General features: G+C 33.7%; 3 protein-coding genes across 4 annotated transcripts; all 3 read right to left on the bottom strand.

The window, feature by feature from the left end:
- Positions 1–4,782: 4,782 nt before the first annotated feature.
- Positions 4,783–6,557, bottom strand: LOC147395181 (chalcone synthase-like). The gene is made up of 2 exons (XM_086454849.1): positions 6,208–6,557; positions 4,783–6,088 (listed from the first exon to the last, which is right to left on the bottom strand). The coding sequence occupies exons 1-2, from the start codon at positions 6,383–6,385 to the stop codon at positions 5,088–5,090; spliced, it is 1,179 nt and encodes a 392-aa protein (XP_086310975.1). The 5' UTR covers positions 6,386–6,557; the 3' UTR covers positions 4,783–5,087.
- Positions 6,558–13,762: 7,205 nt separating this feature from the next.
- Positions 13,763–14,553, bottom strand: LOC147395180 (Bifunctional inhibitor/lipid-transfer protein/seed storage 2S albumin superfamily protein). Its single transcript, XM_086454817.1, has 2 exons — positions 14,152–14,553; positions 13,763–14,013 (listed from the first exon to the last, which is right to left on the bottom strand). Exons 1-2 carry the CDS (start codon positions 14,516–14,518, stop codon positions 13,883–13,885), a joined length of 498 nt encoding a protein of 165 aa, XP_086310943.1. The 5' UTR covers positions 14,519–14,553; the 3' UTR covers positions 13,763–13,882.
- Positions 14,554–16,228: 1,675 nt separating this feature from the next.
- On the bottom strand, positions 16,229–20,729 carry LOC147395179 (uncharacterized). Of its 2 annotated transcripts, none has more exons than XM_086454293.1 (5): positions 20,522–20,729; positions 19,090–19,942; positions 18,051–18,209; positions 16,760–17,014; positions 16,229–16,552 (listed from the first exon to the last, which is right to left on the bottom strand). In XM_086454293.1, exons 2-5 carry the CDS (start codon positions 19,936–19,938, stop codon positions 16,421–16,423), a joined length of 1,395 nt encoding a protein of 464 aa, XP_086310419.1. In that variant the 5' UTR covers positions 19,939–19,942; positions 20,522–20,729; the 3' UTR covers positions 16,229–16,420. The 2 variants fall into 2 exon arrangements, with proteins under 2 accessions (XP_086310419.1, XP_086310420.1); XM_086454294.1 differs by lacking the exon at positions 20,522–20,729 and adding an exon at positions 20,414–20,449.
- Positions 20,730–22,757: the final 2,028 nt, after the last annotated feature.

The raw sequence follows: 22,757 nt of genomic DNA, 5'->3' as shown, positions 1-22,757 counted from the left end.
TTAGATGTCACAAGGCGAACTCAACCACCCTTAGTCAGATTTGTTAGTAAGATTTGAAATCTTACTCTACATAGATTAGATTATCACAAATTCCATGGAGAAACGTAGATTTAAAAATATAAAAAAAAACAAAACAAAACCGTTTTGAGTTTCATCCAAGGAATTTGAAAATAGAAGGCCTGAACTCCCAAATTAAAATTAAAAATGCTTGATTTTTCTTTTAAAGTTGTTAAAATTTAGTCGTCTACATTCCTCTGACATTACATCCTGTTTTTGAGTGCCACAATGTGAGCTCAAGACTTTATGTAAGATTGAAAATCTTAGTAAGTCAGCTAGTCTGAATCATCACGAACGTGTGAAAAGTCCCGTGGACCAGTTTTCTCTTTGGGAGGAAGAGGTTGTTGTGCTAATTTTAATTAGGAAAATGCTGACGTGACATTAAAAATTCCTATCATTTCACTCATTCCTTATTTTTTTAAGGATCTTCAAAATTTTAAAATTAAAATTTTTGACTCCTTTAATTTAAGAATTCTAACCTAAGTAGTTAGGAATTGGAATAAAAAAATAATTTAATTTTACCTAAACCCATTGACGTCGCAACGCAATATGACTAGGTCAATATGTTTATTTTAATTACCAAACATCATTGAACTTTAAAATAATATAAATATAAAATATCAATGAAGGCTTGGTCCATGTACTTGTTGTTCTTCGTGTTTGTATTGTTCATTGCAACCAAGTCATAGATTAAAATTTCTCTTAATGTGATTGTCAAGGTAAAGGTATCGCTCTCAGGGTTGTTGAGTAAAACCATTTTTTTGTTAAAAAAAAGTGTGCTTATCATGCCAATTGTCAATACCACCCTAATTAAAGTCATGGTCTTAGATTTCAATTAAAAATAGCTTATTTTTAATTAATGAATTGATTAAGCTTATGTCATTGGCATATTTTTCTTAATTATTATCGACTAAAGATTATTCTATGAAATTTAAGTATAAAAATTGTTAGAGAATCTTGATTGACAAAGCGAATGAATAACGTGTGCCTATATCATCAGTCGTGAATCATATAGGTCGTGGGATTTTTTATTCATTAATCACTGAATTCATTGGTACTTTCATGAATTATTCGATTCGTCACAAATTTTATGAATTGCTAAAATCCATAGATGATTCAGACACTCGATAATCATCATTATTTGACATGCAAAACATCGAGATTCTATAAATTATGGTCACTGTATGTAAAATTAATGGTTTAAATTCAAAAGGACCATTGCAAGGGTGAGGTTAGAATTCAATTGGTAAATGTCACTAGAGAGTTAAAGATGCTATTCTTACGCTTCATATTAAATATTGGTAAGCTTTTTTGCTGCAGCAATTCATATGCCTAAATAAATAAAGAATGAGTGTATTCAAGTAAAATTATGAATAAGTCTAATAGAATCTTCTACCTCTTTCCTTATTATTAATTTTTTTTTTTTTTAAATTTGATTATCCTTACGTTTTTGGTAGGTAGGTTTTAGGGTCAATTATTTAATTTAAAAATAAATAAGAGTACTTATCTTTCGTAACTTTCTACACTTCTCTTTCATTTTTCTTTGTTTTGAAAGCTGCACAGGCTTAAAGCCGACCCAGACCAGCTACAAATGCAGGAAGAGCAAGCCTTTTTCACACAATACGTGTCTCTGTAATAAATAATTATTAAATTAAATATAAAATATTATTTTTATTAATAAATAGGTTTTTTCCGTCAATGGTTTAATTTAAAAATAAATATATAAATAACACGTCTCTGTGATTTTGGAGTGGACGCCCCTTCATAGTGTTTTTCCCTGATTTTAAATGGTGGCAAAGAATATTAGATTGAGTCAAGCTATCCTGACTAATGGTTTCAAATTTTATGTAAAATTAATGGTGTACATAGATTGTATTAATCATTGGGCCCACATAGATTACCACATTGTCAATCCAATACTATAGCCATTTTTTTTTTGATAAGTATCATTATATTCATAAAAATAAGGCTAGACCGGTCGAGATGACCAACCTAGCAGAACCTTACATAAGGAACTACTCACGAGAAATACAATGAATCCCCTCCCAATTGTAAAGAAAGTCCTCGAAAAACAGCTCCCTAAACTCCTTATAAACTTTAGACCAACAAAACAAAAGACCCAAAATAGATACAAACATGTCTGTGCAATCCATTTGTTTTCCTTCAAAGATGCGTCTATTCCTCTCCAGCCACACCCCCCAACAAATTGCGAATGGTGTAATGCTCCACAGAAGTCTTCTTGTGCCTCTAAAAGAATACCCGATTGACGGCCAACACGTGAGAAGGTCCTTTATTGTTTTTGGAAGACAAGTTAGGATTCCATACAACTTAAAAAATTGTGCCCAAATACCATGAGAAAATTTGCAATGAAGGAGAAGATGATCCGAGGATTCTCCATTTTCCATACACAAGTTAGGATTCCATACAACTATAGCCATTTTTTTTTTTATAAGTATCATTATATTCATAAAAATAAGGCTAGACCAGTCGAGATGACCAACCTAGCAGAACCTTACATAAGGAACTACTCACGAGAAATACAATGAATCCCCTCCCAATTGTAAAATCTTTCTAAATGTAGAGCAAGCAAAGCTGATTAGCTTATTAAGGCTTCAAATCTTATTAAGAGTCATTGAGCCCACATTAGCAATCCAATACCACATCAATTTTGATTTCTTGAAAACACTCATATTGAAACAATTATTATTATTAGGCTTGATCGAGTTGTTGTAAATGAATTAGCCCCTGATGGACTTAATAAGATTTCAAATCTTTGTAAGGGTAGTTGGGCCCATGTGAATTAGCACATTGCCAATACAATACCACAGCCATCTAGATTTCATTACAAACTCAAACTCAAATAAATAAATCCTTTTTGGGCTTGATCGAAGGTTTTGAAAATAGAAGGTAAACTAATTAATTCTTAAATTTAAAATTAAAATCCAATGGTTAAAAGTAAGTTTATTATATATCAAGAGCTCATTCCCAATCTTAAGGGACCCCTAATTACTCCTTCAATACTATATTAAGTTTTATCGATTTTTGTGTTGTTTTTCATCAGATTCTTCTATATGACCTTCTACTTCTACAAAAATCGAAGAAGAACTGAAGAGATTGATCCTTATCAATTTAAAACTAAGTTTTATGGGTCTCATCATTACTTTCATTTTTTATTGATGGGACTTCAAATTAAATTGTGAGTTCTTCAGCTTTAAATTGATTGTTATTCGATATAAAAAATTGGGTATGTTTTTATTTCTCTTTTTAACCCTTTAATTTTCTTAGGTTTTCTATGAATTTGGTTTTGTTAATGAATTTTGAATCACTTATATACATATATGAATTATTTGGATCAATCAAGCCATTTCAATCTTCACAAATTTGGCTTGAATCTATAAAACCCAAATCCATATTGTACCAAAATTGAGCTATTGATATTTTTATTTATTGTAAATTGAGGAGAGAGAGAGAGAGAGAACTTATTTATGAATTTGCAAATATCAATTTAAATACATTTGGTCTTTTTGCCTTCCCTTGTTAAAATTTAAAAAAGCTTTTCTTACAGTGTCACTATTCATCATGTTTTGGCTTATTTCACTCAGCACAATCCAACTTATTCCCTATCTTATTTTGGTTTTTAAACTTTCAAGTGGAAGAACACCAAGCAGTACTGTATCATAATCATATATGTGGTGCAGTACCACCCATCAAGACATGTCTTCTAATACCATATTAAACTGAGCTCCAACCAATTTTGCAAATGTTCAGTTGGGTCGTGAATGCAAAGCCATTGGTTCAGCTGTGGATCCGTCCTTTTGGACTCAAACAATAATCACGTTGGGTTTGTTGTTAGATATAAAATGTCAAACCGTTTTGGTTTGGTTTGGGGTTTTTAGATGAATATTATAATTTATTTTTTTATTGATTTTTTGAGACTTGAGCCCACGATCTGATCAGTGTTGTTTTGCAATTTGTCAAACCAGCCGAACCATATGTCTAAGCCCTAAATTATTGCAATTTAGTGACTTGTATTTTTTTAGACTTGAACCCACGATCTGATCAATTGCAACCATATGTCTAAGCGCTAATAAATTATTACAATTTAATGACTTGTGATTTTTTGAGATTTGAACCCACGATCTGATCACTTGTTTTGCATTTTGTTAAACCAACGGAACCATATGTCTAAGCCCTAAATTATTGCAATTTAATGACTTCTAAATTATAATTATTAGATTAAGTGAGTTATTGTCCATGATTCTTATTTATTTATTTATGTGATGACTTCTTTTACTCGGCCTTCTTATATCAAAAGAAGCGTCAAATGTTTTGTGTTTTACGCTATGTTACCTAATCGTTGGTACTAGTTTGAATTCCGAATTACGATACAATAATGGTATGAATAGAATTAGCAAGTTTGAGGTATTGGTTGGACTCGGATTTATAAAATCAGTTGAATAAAAATTCTATCAAATTTTGATTGGGTTCAACAAACCAAAGCATGCTGGTTCACGAACAATTATTTGTCACATGGGATAGCCAAATTATCACAATTGTTTTCATAATCACCCTTTAGAAAACAATTAAGCAACTTAAACTAAAAATAGAAGTTGAGAGTGTACAAAACAAGGAACTTAATTATAACTTAATTTGAGATTGAGATCTTTCAGTACTCGTTAGAAAACAATCAAGCAACTGTTTTTATCTTACAATTTGATAGCGTACAAAACAAGCAACTTTATTATAGCCTTAATGAAAAGTAGACGTATAAAAATAGATTAGACTTTAGAGTACAAACTAGAAATAAATTATAGTTCTGAAAATCTGCACAAATATCTTATTAGACTTTAGAAATAGTCTTTCACAAATTATAATTATTTTTTCGGTTGGGAGTTGGGACCTAATACTAGGCCAGTCTTCCAAACCAACAAGAGAACCTTTCATCTCTCATAGCCCAAACCAAAATACACCATTATTTAACTTTAACCCATCTCAGAGTATCGAGTCAAGCAGGACTCAAGACTCAGTGACTAATTTACAACATTAGAGATGCTATGCAACACAACAGTTTCAACAGTCAGACCCGGCCCGAACCCAAACAACACACCCCACTCCAACCCTTCACCAGTTGTCTCTTTCCCTTCCTCAAGAGACTTGTTTCTCATCTCATCAAGAATAAAAAACACACAGGCACTTGACATGTTTCCATACTCACTCAACACATGCCTGGTTGCCCTGAGTTTCTCTTCCTTTAGACCGAGTTTTGATTCAACCTGGTCGAGAATAGCTGGTCCACCTGGGTGAGCAATCCAGAACAACGAGTTCCAATCACTGATTCCAATTGGAGTAAAGGCTTCTTCCAAACATTTCTCAATGTTCTTGGAAATCAACCCAGGAACATCTTTCAATAAGTGCAAAGTGAGACCCCCTTCACTAAAATCTCCCAGAATGGCCCCATCCGAGTCAGGAACTATAGTCTGAGCAGCAGAAACGATTTCAAAGAGTGGACGTTCGATGGACGTGTCTGGGTCCGCACCAATGATCAAAGCTGCAGCACCATCACCAAAAAGTGCATTTCCCACTAAAGCGTCTAAGTGGTTTTCAGAGGGCCCACGAAAAGTGATAGTAATGAGTTCGCAACATACAACAAGGACACGTGCACCAGCATTGTTTTCAGCGAGGTCCTTGGCTATACGAAGGACTGTCCCACCAGCAAAGCAGCCTTGTTGATACATCATCAACCTTTTAACAGATGGTTTGAGACCAAGTAGTTTGGTAAGTTGGTAGTCCGCACCAGGCATGTCTACACCAGTGGTAGTACAGAATATGAGGTGGGTGATGTTTGATTTGGGTTGGCCCCAGTCTTTGATGGCCTTCGATGCAGCTTCTTTACCAAGCTTGGGAACTTCAACGACCACCATGTCTTGACGTGCATTAAGAGAAGATGACATGAAATCACAGAAGTTTGGGTTCTCCTTGAGAATTTCCTCAGTAAGGTGCATGTAGCGTTTTTTAACCATAGATTTGTCACCTGTATATAAATATTACATAAGTCCAAACAAAGCCTAGCTATGTATTAATCGTCGTAGATATATTATAGATGAAAAGAAATTAAAAGAATACATATTTGGGGGAGAGAGAGATACATACACATTCGCTTGAATTTGTTTTTTAAGCCAGTGAGATGATCGCTGTTTGTAACTCGAAAATAGTAATCAGGATAATCAGACTGGTAGACACAATTGGAAGGGTTAGCAGTGCCAATGGCTAGCACAGTTGCTGGACCCTCAGAACGCTGGCCTCTACGGATTTCCTCCACTGACACCATATCTTTCTTTGCTTCTAAATTAAGCAGAGAAGAGTAGTAGTATGAGTAGTGCACAAATTAGACTTTCTCTTCTAGTTGTGAGTGGAATGAAGCTTGTGTAGATGGATTTATATAGTGCTCTAGTGGAAGAAGGATGGGTTGTACTGTAGAGAGGGGGCAGATGAGAGAGCTATTATTATTAAGTTGAACTTGAACCGGAGGTTTTTTTTTTTTTTTTTTTTCTTTTTTCCAGAAAAAATAATAAAATACTGTCTAATGTTAAACTGAGTCAAATAAAAGATGTGCACACTGCACATGGAAAATTAATTTTTTTCGAGAGATTAACGCGGTAGATCCAACTGTTGCATTTTTATTTTAGAAATTTCCTTGGACTTCTAACAACTCCAAGATAACATTACTTTAATAAGTTTACTACCCACCAAACATGACTTTATCGAGCTTGTTACCCAGTTAGCTTAAAGTGGGGGATCCAGTTCATAAAATTCAAAATGACGTTGTTAATACTTTGGAGTGGATCTTTACCACATCAATTGCAGAATCCGTCATCTGATGACACGGGATTGCAAAGGTTAAAATTAAAATAATTTTAAAATAAAAATTGAACAGAAATTTATTTTTTACCATTGAATTTTAGTTTTAAATTTAAAAATTCAATAGCAATCCATTTTCAGCACCTTCAATCAAGATCAAAAATATATATATTTTTTATTTTGAATCTGAATTTTTTAATGAAATCTAGAAGACTACAGTGTTTGATTGCCAATTTGATAATCCATACATGACAACGACCCTTAACAAAATTTGAAATCTTACAAAGTTGGTCATACTAGCCTGATTCATAAAGTAGTAAACAAACTTGATCAAGGGAGTTTTTTTTTCAGAAAATTACAATTGTGCCTGTTAAATTTCTCATTTGTTTTTAGTTGACTCAATTTATTGATGTACATGATAACATAGAACGGTGACAAGTGCTAAATGGCCACCACTGAGCTCATTATAATACAAGAGTCGTGATAATCTGATTACCCCATGTGGCACACTCAGTCAACACCCCTAGCGTGACATGTTCAAACTGCAGATCTGCTCTCCTCTATTCTCCTTGGGATACAAACCAGCATCTTTTTATGAGAAACCCTTAATTTTGTATCCTGTGGAAGGCCGATCTACGGTTCGAATCTATCACGTCAAGAGTGTTGATTGAGCATGACATGTGGGTCAGTCAGATTATTACGACTCATAAAATATTCGTCCAATGACAGGCTTTAAAGTTTTTAAGAAAACACTTTCCCTATTAATTTAGTAAGATTTTAACTTTTTTTATTCTTTTTCCAGAAAAGAATATATAGAAAAGTCGTGCTGGAGTGACATTGGGATTTAGTACGATTCTCACGTATCTGACGTGGGGTGCGCACATAACAAATGTGAGAAAATCACAGTAAATCCCAATGTCATTCATTGACATTGAGCACATTTCTAACCCTTAGGAAGAGTTGAAACCTTAAAAAATGTCATTGAGATCCAATATAGTTGTTAAAATTTTGTCATGTACATTCCTGTGGGGTTGGATCATATTTTTGGATGCCACAACGTGAGCTCAAGACTACAAGTTTGCCAGGCCTCGTATTAGGATTCAGAACGTGTGGAAAGATCCATGGACTAGCTCTCTCTTTCGGAGGTAGTTGTGCTAATTTTAATAAGTTGCTTAAGTAACATTAAAAAAATGAGTCATGATAAATTGACTTGCCAGGTGGCATACTCAATCGACTCATTGACTTGACAAGTTTGGAATCGTAGATCTGTACATCTCGATATACATGATTGCAGTTCCCCATAAAAAGTATATCCCAAGGCAAAAAGATCTACAATTTTCAAACTTTTCCACGGCAACGAGTCCATTGAGTATGCCACCTGGTGAGTCATTTTATCAGGACTCTTAAAAAATTGAAAATGCTGACGTAACATTGAAATGGACATCCTTTCAAACATTATTGACGTGGATGCGTATATAGAACCATAGATGCTTTTCATCGAGATACAATTGAGAAGCATCTATGATTATGTGCACACCAATGCGTGAAACAATTTCAAATTCAATTTACTTCAGCACAATTCTTAAAAAATTCATCACATCGTTTCCCACATTGCTGACGTGGGAAACTTATTTTTCAAAAAAACTTTGAAGAAAAAATTCAAAAAAACTTATTTTTCACTATTGAATATTAATTTTAAATTTGAGAATTAAGCAAAAGTTTGATAGCCCTTTCAAAAATCTTGGATCAAGCACAAAAGAACTTGTTTTTTGTCTGAGTTTTTCCATGATATCTAAAGGGATGTGCTGAAATCTGAAGGGTTGTGGTGTTGGATTGCTAATGTGGATTATCATTTGACCAAAACAATCCTTAGTAAGACTTAAAATCTTACTATGTTAGTAAAGACAATGTTTCTCTTTACATTGTTGGAACCAAGTAGAATGATTAGGTGGGAATCAAATTGATTACCAAGATCGATTGGAATAAAGAACTAAGAATCTTGAAAATATAAAAATATAAAAAAAAAATAGAAAATTGACAGCTTATCCTAACCTTGGTAGTTAGGAATTGGAATAAAAGATAATAATATTTTTTAATATTTTATTATGGTTGCTTTAGGAATCGAATGTAAACAAGTTGACAAATTCCACAACATACACTAGGTCAATATGTTTATTATTAGGTGAGTTACCTAAGGCTCGAATCGAACCATGATCTCAGTCAAAGTGAACTCTATTACTTCTATCCTATTAGATTTCCGATAAATTAAATCTAACAATAAAAGAATAATTTTCTTAACAACCAACAAGTGTTAGGCCCAATGACCACTTCCAAGAAGGGAGATCGAGGTTTGGAATTCAAATCCCCTCATTAGCCACCCACATGTATTTATCCCTGCTTACCTGGTATGTGTTATTTGTGAGGGTAGACATGGAGCTGCCCTCATACTACAACAGTAATCACATCATAGAGAGGACAGTTTTGGTTCGTTAAGTTTGGTATTAGAGATGGACATGAAATGAATGTTAATTACTTCCTTATATTTAACATTCATGCATGCATATATGCACATGTGATGTGTTAATTTAATTTAATTTTTATGTTTTTTTAACTCTAAGGGATCATATGGATCTTTCTTGATCATCTTGAGTAGCCTTCAAACGTATTAACACCTATAGATTCTGTAGAGTATGCATGAATATAACACATTTTTACCTTTACTCTCTTTAATTCTATATGGATTTGTTATTTAGGTTTGTCTGCTTATATGCTAAATTCAATTATTTTTTCCTATTTTCTATTAGTATATAAATTGTCATACAATTTTTTTTGTGAAATCTTTCCTTATTCTCATTGTAAGATTTTGAGCCTTTACTGAGGGTTGTTTTGCTCAACTTGATTACCACATCAGAAATTCAACACCACAGCCCTCTAAGTTTCATCTAAAAACTCATATCAAAAATACAAAACAAAATTAAATCCCAAAAACAATTTCTTTTGAACTAGTTTCAAGGTTTTGAAAATGGACAATTATCAAACTTCCGCATAACTCTCAAACTTAAAAAATGAAATTCAACGGTGAAAAATAATTTTTATTAAATTCATTTTTTCAAAATTCATAGAATTTCATCATCTACAACCCTGAAGTATCAGATCATATTTTTAGATGCCAAGAGGTGAGCCGAAGGACCCTTACTAAGGGTGAAATCCTTACTAACTCAGTAAGGTTAGGAGAATTCTTTTCTTTTTCAATTAATTGAATCATTCATATTTGAGACTATACTAATCAAACAAGTCATTTAATAATTTAAACAAGAGAAAAAGACAAAGACTAGAAAATCCAATTCAAGAATGGTTCGAGTGTGATTCAACAGAAAATGCACCCATAGAAAAGGAGATAAATTGAATTTCTCATAACGCCTGATGAATAAATTAGAAAAGGGACAAATGAAAGACATTCCATATGCCTTAGTCTTTGAAAGTTTTATGTATGCTCAGACGTGTACCAAATCAGATATCAATTTTGTAATTGGTATGTTAGAGAAATTTTAGAGCAATCCAAGAATGGGGCATTGAAAAACCATTTAAAAAAAAGTGAAGAGGTACTTACAAGGGATGAAGGATTACATGCTTACCTATAAGAAATTCGATCATCTAGAGGTGATCGGTCATTCAGACTCTGATTTCCTATGTTTTAATTTGCATTTTTTTTTCTCTTTCACTAATAATACATCCTGATAGTTCAAAGTCCTTAAGCCAATGCTAGAAGAGATTATCTCATTGAATCCTAAGAGGCAAGTCGTAGTAGCCTAGAGAACCTTTATAGAAAGGGAGATATTTCCTTTAAATTATTTAGAAAATTATTGTAGGCAACAATTCATTCAACTTAAACCATGCTAAGCATGCAATTAATTAACCAAGAGAAGGGAATGATCTTACTGACTTTGAGAAAGATATAGTAGTCTTTAGAGTAGGGATCCGAGAAGATAATATATGTAGAGAATAGAAATATATAAGCTAGCGGCAATTAGTAAGGTAGACCAAAGGCACATGGGGGCAGGCATTGCTAATTAGAAGTTCAAGGTTATCCATAACCATGAGTGGGAAGTCATTTCTCTCAACGTGTTTTATCTTAGACAAAACTCATTTTAAAGATTTAGATAAAAGCTCCTTATGAGTTGTGGATAAAGAGAACACTTTTTTTTATTATAAATATCTAAAAGTGTGGGAGTGTTTGGCAAACATGTCACTTTCTACCCTTAAAAAACATTAACCTAGATCAAAAATTGTAAACATAATAGTAGTCCTAGTCAAGAGCATTAGAATGCATCTTAAATTTCTACCCTTAATTATAGTTTTTAAAATTTTAAAATACACCTTAAATTCAGGAATTAGCTTTGGAAGATATCCATCATCATATACTAGAAGGGTACAATAATGCAGAGCTCAAATTCTAATAAGTCTAATCCACTAATTGATATGTGTTTATTCTTGTATGAGGTGTAATATCTTGAAAATTCACCAACAGATATACATATATAACCCAATCCAATATGGATGTGGAGTTTATAACTTTAGATAAAGCTAGGGAAGAATGGCTAAAGCATTTCTTAAAGGTATGTCATTGTGGTCAAAACCAATTACTACGATATTTATTCTTTGTGATAGTCAAGTGGGTATATGAGAAGCTCAAAATAATTTTTATATAGGAAGCTAGTCACGGCAATTCTCGTAAACACAACACTGTGCATAATTTTTAAGAAATGAAATTATTGCTATTGACTTTATTAAGTCAAAAGAGAATTTAGCATCTCTTAACAAAAGGATTAACTAGAGACTTAGTTTATATAATGTCAAGGGGGATGGGATTATAGCCCATTGAAAACTAAATCACCAACAAGAATGGAACTCATCATAAGTAATTGGAGATCCCAAAAACTAAGTTCAATGGAAAAATAATTTTTAAGTGATCTGGTAATGCAGCACCCATCCCTATAATTAAGTAGCATACTTGTATCATTGAGATGATGAGTCTCTGATTTTTAATGAATTTTATAACTAGATTTCTAGTGGAGTGTTTAGATAGAGGGTATTCCCGATAGAAATGCATATATGAGTGTGAAAGTGGGACAACTTAGTATGAGAAATGTTGGCAAACTCTCTTTTAGTGCTTTTTAAAACCTAGGAATGCTCACGATTGAAATGAGCTCAACAAAAGAACTCTATGATGTGTGTGTGTGTAGTTTGTTGGCTCAATGTATATCACAAAGTTGGACAATTCAACTCATTAGTTCACTGGACAGTTAGTCCACTTGATGGACTTATATTAACAACAGTTTTTGTCTTATATGACTTAGTAATTTTTAAATGGGATGATATTTTGTGAAGATGATCTCCTCACCATAGAGATCATCCTCATCCAAAATCAGCTCACTCTGAAACTTCTAACCACATCAAAAGTGGCTTACAAAAAATTGTTGTCACTATTGTTGTCCCAAGAACCATCCACTAGATATAAAATGTCAAAACTTTTGGGTTGGAGTTTTTATGAATTTCGTCAAACTTTTTCATAATACATTATTTTTAATGCTATAAAATAAAAATAGAGGTTGTTTTAAGATATTTTAAAAATAATTAATAGTTAAAGTTTTAATTTGGAAAAGAAAAAATACTTTTCTTGTTAAGTTATTTATTTATATTTATTCTTTTAATTTGAATTTTCATTGAAATCTAGAGGCTTGAAGTATTTGATTCCCCTATATTGTGATCCATGTGGACAAAATGACCGTTTAGTAAGATTAAAAATCTTATTATGTAAGGATATTATGACTTATGTGATAATGAAAAACACTTAGCTTGGTAAAAGAGTACTAATAGTGAAAAATATGTTCCTTACTAGGTTAGAAACGAAAGTTTTCTAACTACATCACCTTATAGCATCCAAAAATACGATTAATGCCACAAAGTTGAAATGGACGAAATTCTATGAACTTTGAAAAACAATTCAAAAGAAAGTCATGCTATTACGCCTCTATGATATTGGTTTATGGTTGTTCAACTTTATTTTTAGTAATGGTATTTCATTTTTAGCAGTGGACATGAAACTTATTTTTGAGAAATTAAAATTAGAATTTTATTGAATAGGTTACATGGGTCAGGTTAGGTTTACTTATTTAATAAATGTGTCGGGTTTGGGTTTGGATTTGATAAGTTTTCATAATACCCTTACCTTAACATAACATGACCCTACTCATTGCCAACCCTGATATATACATATAGCATCACACTCGAGGGACATTTACAAGTGACAGTTATTTTTACACCTAGATGGCATCCATTTTTCAAAAACTAACAACATCTAGCAATGTTGCACGGCTGTTGCTTCGGTCGTCTACGCAACAACTTCTAGTTCCAAAGCTTTTGATATTGTATTTAACTTGCCTTTGTTAGCCCGGAAGGCTTTTGTTGGAGATTAAATGGGTCTCCCTAGCCCCAGGCATTTGTAAGTTTCCTCCTTTTTAATACAAATCCTTACTTGATTAGCTAAAAATAAATATATAAAAAATTACACTACGTGAAGCATCGAATTTACCCCTTTTTCATGTCCCTCTGGAGAATCTAATCTCTTGGATCCAACCCAAATGAATGCTAGGTTCAAGTACAACTCAAACAGATCTAGCTTTACAGTTAGCCCTGTACACTTAACCGAAATAAATCTTAACTAGAATTGAGTCAGGAAATCCATGAATCATTCATGCTTTAGTTTTAATATAGATATTTTTTATATCTTGTTCAAACATTAAAAGATAAAATCAGAAAAATTAATAGATAAAAATTAAGCAAAAAATAATCCGAAAAGGAAAAATATATATATTGTAAATATTGTAACAGAAGGAAGTCCCTCGTGTTCCAAAGAAATCGACAAACCATGTCGTGACAGGTGGACTATGGTGATCAACCTAAAATACTATTTGATGCCCATGAAACTTGAAATTTGAAGGATGGATGATAAAGCAACAACTAATATTAATAGCATGTCTACATGAGATGCTAGCCTGTTTGCAACATTTGGCATGTTATTCTTGTTATTGGGAGAACCTGCATCAAAAGATTATATCATTAATTAATCTTCCAAAAATGATCTAATCACTTTTATGAAATGTAATTAATTAATAAAACTATATAATGAGGATTAAAATTTATAAATAAAAGTAGTAATTAAGATGAAGTAGTTACTTTGAACTAGGCAACCAAATGGGTTAACATTCTGTCCACATCTACCAGGTAATTGTTGGGCTTCAGTGATATTGATGCCTGCTTGCCCAGCTGCAGAGCTTCCTCTTTTGTTGCTCATTATCATGCTACAAAGGCATTCTGGCTTCGACTTAATCACCGATTTCAGAGGTTCACAACAACTACTTGGTGGTTCGTCATCTCTGTTCCCATCAATTAGATAGTTCAAGCAAGGAGCCAGCTGGTTCATGCACCAACTACTACTACTACTGTCCTCCTGAGCTTCAGATTGATGATAAGACACCAACATGCTCAAAACTACTACTATTAATACTAAGTCATACCCACAACAAACCTTCTTCATCTCCATCTTCTTCGCTTGTTTCAAATCAAGTGTGTGTGTGTGTGTTTGATTTTTGGTGTATATTTGCTGTGTCTTTATATATATATATACATAGCTAGAAATTGTTTCTTATAAAAATTATATTTGTTTCCATTGACCGTTTGGGTTGGTTATCAAACTTGAGTTACTAGTTGACTCTTTTTATTTTACAATGGATATATAAATATATGGATTATTATTTTTTTTTTATAATTCATACCTCCCTGGATTTAAGAAATTTTCTTTTACATTTTGGTTTTTAGAAATGTTTTTGTCTTGATTGAAGAGCCGAACCTTGGTTAAGTAGGAGTGGGTTGTAAAGGAAAAAATAAAATATCATTTTTATTGTCAAATGGTCAAGGGAGGGCATTCCAATTTCTTGAATTGAGAAAGGTGCACCATCTAATATACCTCAATGATGAGAAGTTTGTAAAAGAAAGTCTGGGGGACGGTGGATTAGGTGTGGCTACTTGTACTAGTACGTTTCAATTACATTTTCCAAGTCAAATCATCGTCACAAAAGCCATATCCCAGACACAATCAGATTCATATATAATTTCTTAATTTTAATCTTTGGAACGATCCACATATACATAAAGAGTAAAACATGATGATATCTATCAGTTTGAGTTCGGTCAACAACCTTGAGATCTAACGCTCAACTTAGACTAGAAACAAAAATAATCCATGATAACAAGAAATAAGAAATTAAGAGAATCTCATACGATTCCTATCTCTCTTAACTTAATTTTTTCGTTTTAGTCCATATATATTTAGTTTTAAGGATCAACTAGTTGCACACTACCCATTATCAATTGCACTTTATCATTTAAAAATTTTCCTTTGCACTTCATTTGAATGATTGCACTCTAAAAATAAAAATGTTGCACTCCTCCTTATTTTATTTTATTTTACCCTTATTATTCTTCCTCAATCTTTCTCACATAATTATTATTAGTTCAATAATAGACATCACAAATCCTTGAAATCACCACTTATCCAACTTGGAATCCACATCGGCACTTTGGACCGATCAAAGATCATGGAATTACCAAAATGAGTGTGTGTGTGTGTGTGTCTGTGTGTATGTGAGAGAGAGAGAGAGAGGGAAAAAAAATCGTTCAGTATCCAAAATGTGTGTGCAATTAGAATTATTAAAGAAATCAGGGTATTAGATGTGTGCTAATAGTTATTTTAAAGTTAAGGTGGGTATGACAAGTGTCGGTACAATTCGCCATTTTGGTGTATGCAAATAGGCCGACCCATCTAAGTCAAAAGGGTCATCTGTAGTGGTGCTATCCACTTTTCATGAACCATAAATTCATTTCCTCTATTTCCCATATTGATATCCAACAAAATGCCTACTTTTTAGGTGACTGATAAATTGGGGAAAGTTTAGGTGTGAGCAGTGGCCTAAACTTCACTGCCATCTCAATCTTAACAGAGCACCCCATCGAACTTTGGAAAACCCCCAAATCCCACTCGAAATCCAAATGGACTCGACACAGCCAATTTATGTTACATGGCAATTTTGGTGACCCACTAACCATATGGATACATGGTTCATCTCTTGGTGAATCGACACACAAAAGATCCGTTGATTGGTGATGTGAATCCATTGATAATAGAATTGTTTAAGAATGATTTCTAATCGATGGTGGATACAAGTTATCAAACACTATGACATGCAACCCAAAGTGATCAAAACATTTCGATATGGATATTTATATTGCCATTAACTTTTACATCCAAAGGAAAGATTTGATTCCAAGTTCCAACAAACTAAAGCAAACATAGGGATTTAGTGATGATGATACAGAGTCTGCACAATTTCCCTAACAGAACTAACCAACTATATATATATATATATATATTATATATATATATGGATTATATGGATTCATAGCCTTCTTCTCTTTTGTTCCTCCTAATAAGATAACTGATGCCCAAAGCTATTGCAATTGCTACTCCAGTGAAAACCACTAGCCAATAATACTTTGAAGACTTCATAATATCCGGCATCTGCACAAAGTAAGTAGAATGAGAAGTTAGAAGTCTGTTTCATAAAATACGATACCATCTATCTGGTATTTTAAAAGAATTTCAAGAAAAAAGTCTCCTTATTCTAAGATTTGAAAAAAAAAAAAAAAAAGATTTGAAGATCCGAGTGAATGGAAGGAACTACAAATACCCATCATGAGAATAAATGGGAGAAAACAAGAGTCATACATGAAATGGCATTCGGGAGAGATGCATAGGCTTCGGTGTCTGGTCTGCAACCAAAATGTAGAAGAGTCCCATCACTCCCGTGTGCTTTTGGCTGTTGTTGTAATGCGATTCAAGGAGTAAAGTTTCCCCATTAGATATCTTGACAGAACCCGGTTGAGGGTAACAAGTGGACATCCCTACGATGTAGCCAGCCTCATTGCCCACTTCATTTCCTTTTCCATAAACTGGTATTGAAGAACATATAACTCGGCCATCCTGATTCAAGTAACACGAAGACAAATACAGAACATTTTTTAAGTATAAAATAATCTTCAAAGCTTTCTAAAGCTCTTGACATGAGAACTACAGAGAGGAGAGGCAAGAGAATAGCAATAACAACAAATAAAAGACGCACCACTCAGCTCTAAAGCGTCTAGAAGCCACAGTGAAACTATAGTAGACCATATTACTGTACACAACCACCCTTACGAAAGTGTCCTAGCCAAACAGTCTGGTATTATTGTGAAGCGGATAAAAAATAGATATTGTAGGGGAAGGAGTTGAGTGGCCGACCAATATCATGGATGGTAGCTGACTAGCACCAACAAGAAAGCACTGATTGGATTATCCAGTATCATATGTTCTATACACTCAGATGGCTCCTAAATTTACCAAATTGAAATTAACGAATTTGAATATTTTTTTCTACAAAATAAACAAAAGAGGTGGCTTTGGATAGAATTGGATGGAGGGACAGGGTTCTTTTAGCCATCCCAAAGCCCAAATCTTTGGGATAAGGCTTTGTTGGTATTGGCCGCCAGGGGGGAGGCATTGATAACTGGTTGAATTTTGATTTTAAAAGTCCCATGTTTTAATTAAATCATTATTTTACTCATAGTCTATCATTTCAACCTAAAAATGATAGAGAAACCCATATTGACAAGAGTTGCAGAACTCAAAAACAATTCTTCTTCTACTTTGTAGATGTTGGTAAATTGTGAACAAAACTCTCTACCCAATCCCGTGGAAATTGGGATGAACTTCACAAATGTGGATGAGAAAATTGCCGAAAAATGTGAACAATGAAATGATTATTTAATTATGCTGTAAAAAAGCAATTGTTTGTCTGAGATTTCAAACAAACAATTTGGGAATACTATGAGTAGAGCACTTGGCATTTAGGGTTGACACCATCTTTTCATTCATTTAATATATTGTTGTGCTACCTAAGAGAAAAGAAAAAAAATCTAAATAAGGTGAAAATAAAAGAACCTCTGATGATAACACAAAAATTTTAATTCTCGACAATTACCTCTCCGAAAAGAGTTGAACCGATCCCCGCTGAATGCTGGTGAGCAACACCATAGACGACATAACCACCATTAGGCAAAACTAGGCTTGTTTTTTTGGTATCTATGCACCCATCACTAGCCAAACCAGAACCACTACATGATTTGATATCATATTCAATCTGTATTGAAATTATCAGCGTATTATACAACCTAACATTCATAAAATAACTACATTAATGAAAAGGTACATCAGAGTAATGGAAAAGTAGTGTCTCCATTGTACCAAATTCCCCACTGCGCCTTCATCGCATAACCATAGATCATTTGCCTTGGGATATGCATAACCCTAAATCTTTTTCTTGTGTATCCCGAGGCAAATGATGATCTATGGTTCTGCAATGGAGGCGTATGTCAGAGAGAGGGGGGGGGGGGGGGGGGGGGGTCATATTATCATGACTCTTTTTAGTTACTAATCTCTTCATGAACTGTAATAGCCAAATGATGGCAATCTACCGCATAGTTAAGTTCTACTTCTATGCTTACCAGTTACCAGCCAGTATAAAGCATTTATATTGAAATTATAACATGCCATTTCTATCTGATCTAAATTACTAAATGTCAAACATAATCTTCATACCTTATTATATTGTATCAAAGGCAGGATTTATGTTAGATACAAATACTACAAGTTTTTACAGATTCTATATTTGGGATTATCCAATATCTATGCAGCACACACATATCTTCCCGTGCAACACAGACACATCTAGTTCACCGAACCATTTTCTTCCACAAAACTTCTATTATTTCTAGTATCTTAAGTGGAGGTGCGTACATAACCATCGATGCTTTCCACTTGTATCTCAATGAAAAGCATATATGGTTCTGTACACACGTCCACATCAGCAATGTGTGAAACAATGTCAATTTGCAAAGATGAGCAGATTGTGGTCTTCATTTGGCTCCTACTCTGCCCATCCCCCCCCCCCCCCCCCCTTTCCAAAAAAAAAGAAAAAAAGAAAAATTAGTGAACATAAATAATAAGGTTAGTAAATATACCAGGCAACCATCACTGGATCTTGTTGGATCTTTGCCCCTTGTCCTACTATAAGTGACATCAAATATATAAATCTTAACAGGCACAATTGTGTCTTCCCAATCAACCCATTTCACTGTATATCTCAAGTAAAGGCTTCTCTTGTTACTTTCAAATCCTTCTCTTAGCTTGCATTGAGTCTGATCATAGCAACAATATAGTCCTCCTCCATAATCTGGCTTCAAAGGCCGTCCATACTCATCCTTTGTAATATTATAAAGATCACACCTACATTCTGTGCATCCTAACCGATCCTCCACACCTCTTGTATCGATTGCATGGACATTAATTAACCATCTTTCCTCGTACCCGTGTGGAATTTCCTTTGGATTTCCAACTTCTATCCCATAAGGATCTGGCACATACGTCATGGTTTGGCGTGTTTCGGATCCAAGACCAAAATACTGCCCAAGGGAATTTTGACATATTCCACTGTTACTCACCATAATAATCTTATTGAGTCGACGCTCCATATCACCACTGTCCCCTTGAATTTTAGTATCCTTGAGAGAATAGTATCTAACTACTACCCAGTGATGTAGATAAGTTTCATGAAGAGGGACAGGATTTCCCATCTCATCAACTACCTCAGCTTTGAATTCCTTGAGAGCAATGTGACCTCTTGGAAAGTCGACATTGTAGTAGAATTTATTCTCTACAGATCCTGGTCCCAAGACAAACTTAGGGGACAGAAAGACAGCAGATTTCACCCCATTTTCATTAATGCTTGGAAGAACTTGTGTAGCTTTAACAGTTAAAATTGACAATAGAATTGGTAACAAAAGCAGACACCATTGAAAAGGATGCAACATCTTCCTGCAAATGTCAATCTCTGGCTAAAATAGAATTTATAATAAAAATATAAGAATTCTTTAAGATTGGTGTGCAGCTAGTCGGTCCCTAAAAATAGGAGACTCTGAGATAAGAGTGAAACAGAATATGGATGATTGATCGAGAGTCCTGCCTAACTACAAATTAATAATTCGAAAAGAGCAAATCCCTGCCAGAAATTTTTTTTATAAAGAAAATAAAATAAGTTGGATCAAAATTTGAAATTTTCTTCTTAATAACGGAAACGAATTGAAGACTACTTGTACAAGAAGAAGAAACAAAAGGAAAATAGTGTGTGTGTGTGTGTGTGTGTGAGAGAGAGAGAGAGAGAGAGGATAAAATCATGAATGAAGAAATACAGATGATGAAATAAAGTTACTAAAACTCATCGAAAAAAAAAACAGACAAATTAATATAATTTGTATTAGAAAAAAAGAATGTGAAGATAGACAATACTCTTAAAATTTGAGGAATGAAGCGTAAATTTAGAGAAATTCGAACTATTTTTTTTTTTTTTTTTCCTTTTTTCATAGGAAGTAGTATAGAAGAAAATGAAATGTATACCTGATGGTTTTTAGGTGGTGGAAATCCAGTTCCAGAGAATGAGATAGCCGGCTAAATCTCAAACTCTACTTTTACACACAGTTTTTCAAGCTCTTTGATGTACACTCTCCATTATTCTATATCAAATTTGTGTCGTTTGTGTTTACTAAATTGAAAGATATTGCGTCAAAAATCAAAATTGGTTGTTTGAGCTTAGAAGAGTCCTGTTGTTTGTTCCGTCTCCATTGACTTATTTAATAGATCTAGTGGTTCTCCACTGGCATGCATCCAAGTGTCTCGGGATGACATCATGTATTGCGTCATCTTGCGGTGTCAATGGGTCAATTCCGGTTCCGGTTTTAAAGTAAGTGAAACCGGAACAAAACACGGATACCCGTTCCGATTCTCAAGAATCGAATGGGAAAAATATTTCAATATAATTATAAAATAAAATTCTTTCTAAAAATTAACATATTATTTACAAAATATCAACTTAATAATAATATCTTCCTATAAAAAGATGATTTAATGACTTTTATTTTCAAAAATCAAAATTCATCTTCTTTAAAAGTACTAAATTTAAGAAGAAATAACTTATTTTAAACTCCAATAAGTAGTTTTGTATGAAATTTGAAGAATTTTAAATAATATATACATAGGAAAACCTTCAATCATGTATAATGTAAAAAATAAATGACAAAATAAATCAGTTTCAAATACCTACGACTACTCATCGGATAGAATCGAATGATTCTGATCTCTATCGATTTGGTTCTATATTGGACTCGACTCTAATCGGTTCCAATAAAAAGAGAACCGAAATCGAGGCTTTCAATTTCAGGTAACTGGGTAACCGTTGACACCCCTAGTCTTGCCTAATCCATCCGGGTCGTGATGAATGCACGTGATTGATATGACAACGGCACATAACCATAAATCTTTTTCATCCGGATACACAGGAAAAAGATATGCAGTTTTGTGCCGTTACCATATCAATCGCGTACCAAAACCATGTGCATTCATCATTATTCAATCCATTAACTTCAAAAATCGAGATCGTGTGCACCCAGGGTGGAGGAAAGAAGCCCTCCTCCCACATCTCAATACATGTCATGTTAACTACATTTAAAGGAATTAAAGCCTAAAATATCTCTTTCTCAAAATTTCCTTGAAATGTGGCTAACGTGGCATGTATAGAGGTGTGGGAGGAGGGAAGCAGATCCTCTATGACACACAGTTCTTATAGCATAGATCCAACGGTTGAGAGAGTATCTTGAAAAAAAAAAAATTAACATCTCAGTCTCTTGTGATCATGATTTAGAATTGATTTTAAAAAAATCAAAAAAAAGTTTTTTGCTCTAGATCCATGTCTTTGAAAATGAACGTCTATTGAACACCCAATATTTTAACTGTGGGATCTAAGTGTATGGTTGATGTGGTGCTCTTTCAACCGTTAGATCTGTGTACAGGAATTATGTACTACAAAGGATATGCTTTTGTGGGAGGAGGTTTTCATTCCTCCACCCTTGCGGCAAAAGGTTCAGACTCTAATCTGAAATGGATACATTTTCCTTGACTAATCCATCATCGATGGAAGAAGTTCACTAGCACATCCCTTCCAACTTTTCTAGTAAAACATTTTCTTTACTACAACCCTCTAAATTTTATCGAAAAACTTTGATCCAAAATAAAAATTCAAAAAAACAATTTAGGATAATCCAAATTTTTGGAAATTGATCTACCATGTAATTCCAAAATTTAAAATTAAAATTGTATGGTGAAAAACAATTTATTTTAAAAATAAAAGTAAAAAATTTTCAATGGAGTAAAGATTTTTTGTTGGTGGAAATATAAAGTCGCTTTGTACCATTATTTCTTGATAAAATCATTTTCCCAAGTGTTAATACAAATAAATGGAGTAAAGGTAAAAATGTGTCATATTCATGCATATCCTACTGATCTACTGATCATATAAGTGTTAATACATTTGGATGCTACCCATCACAGTGTCGGAACCCTGCACCTCTGGGGCAAGGGCTCCTTTAGGCAGCTCAACGGTTGTAGCCTGGTCAACGTGAACTAGCACCAGTTGCTTAGTCCCATCAGCCCACACAGTGTCATGAGGAAACAGATTCTTCTTCTTGCTAGGCTGTTAGGGGGTAGGGTAGCCCTAGTGGGACGAGAAAAGGAGAGGGGAAAGTCCGAGATGTCAATATTCATGATGTCGAAAGGGGTTTGGTGTAGGGAAAGAGGAGGA

Source organism: Akebia trifoliata, chromosome 9, assembly GCF_017979445.1.
Source record: "Akebia trifoliata isolate Shusen 1 chromosome 9, ASM1797944v1, whole genome shotgun sequence".
NCBI classification, from domain to species: Eukaryota; Viridiplantae; Streptophyta; class Magnoliopsida; order Ranunculales; family Lardizabalaceae; genus Akebia; species Akebia trifoliata.
This window is presented reverse-complemented; position numbering and strand designations above follow the sequence as displayed.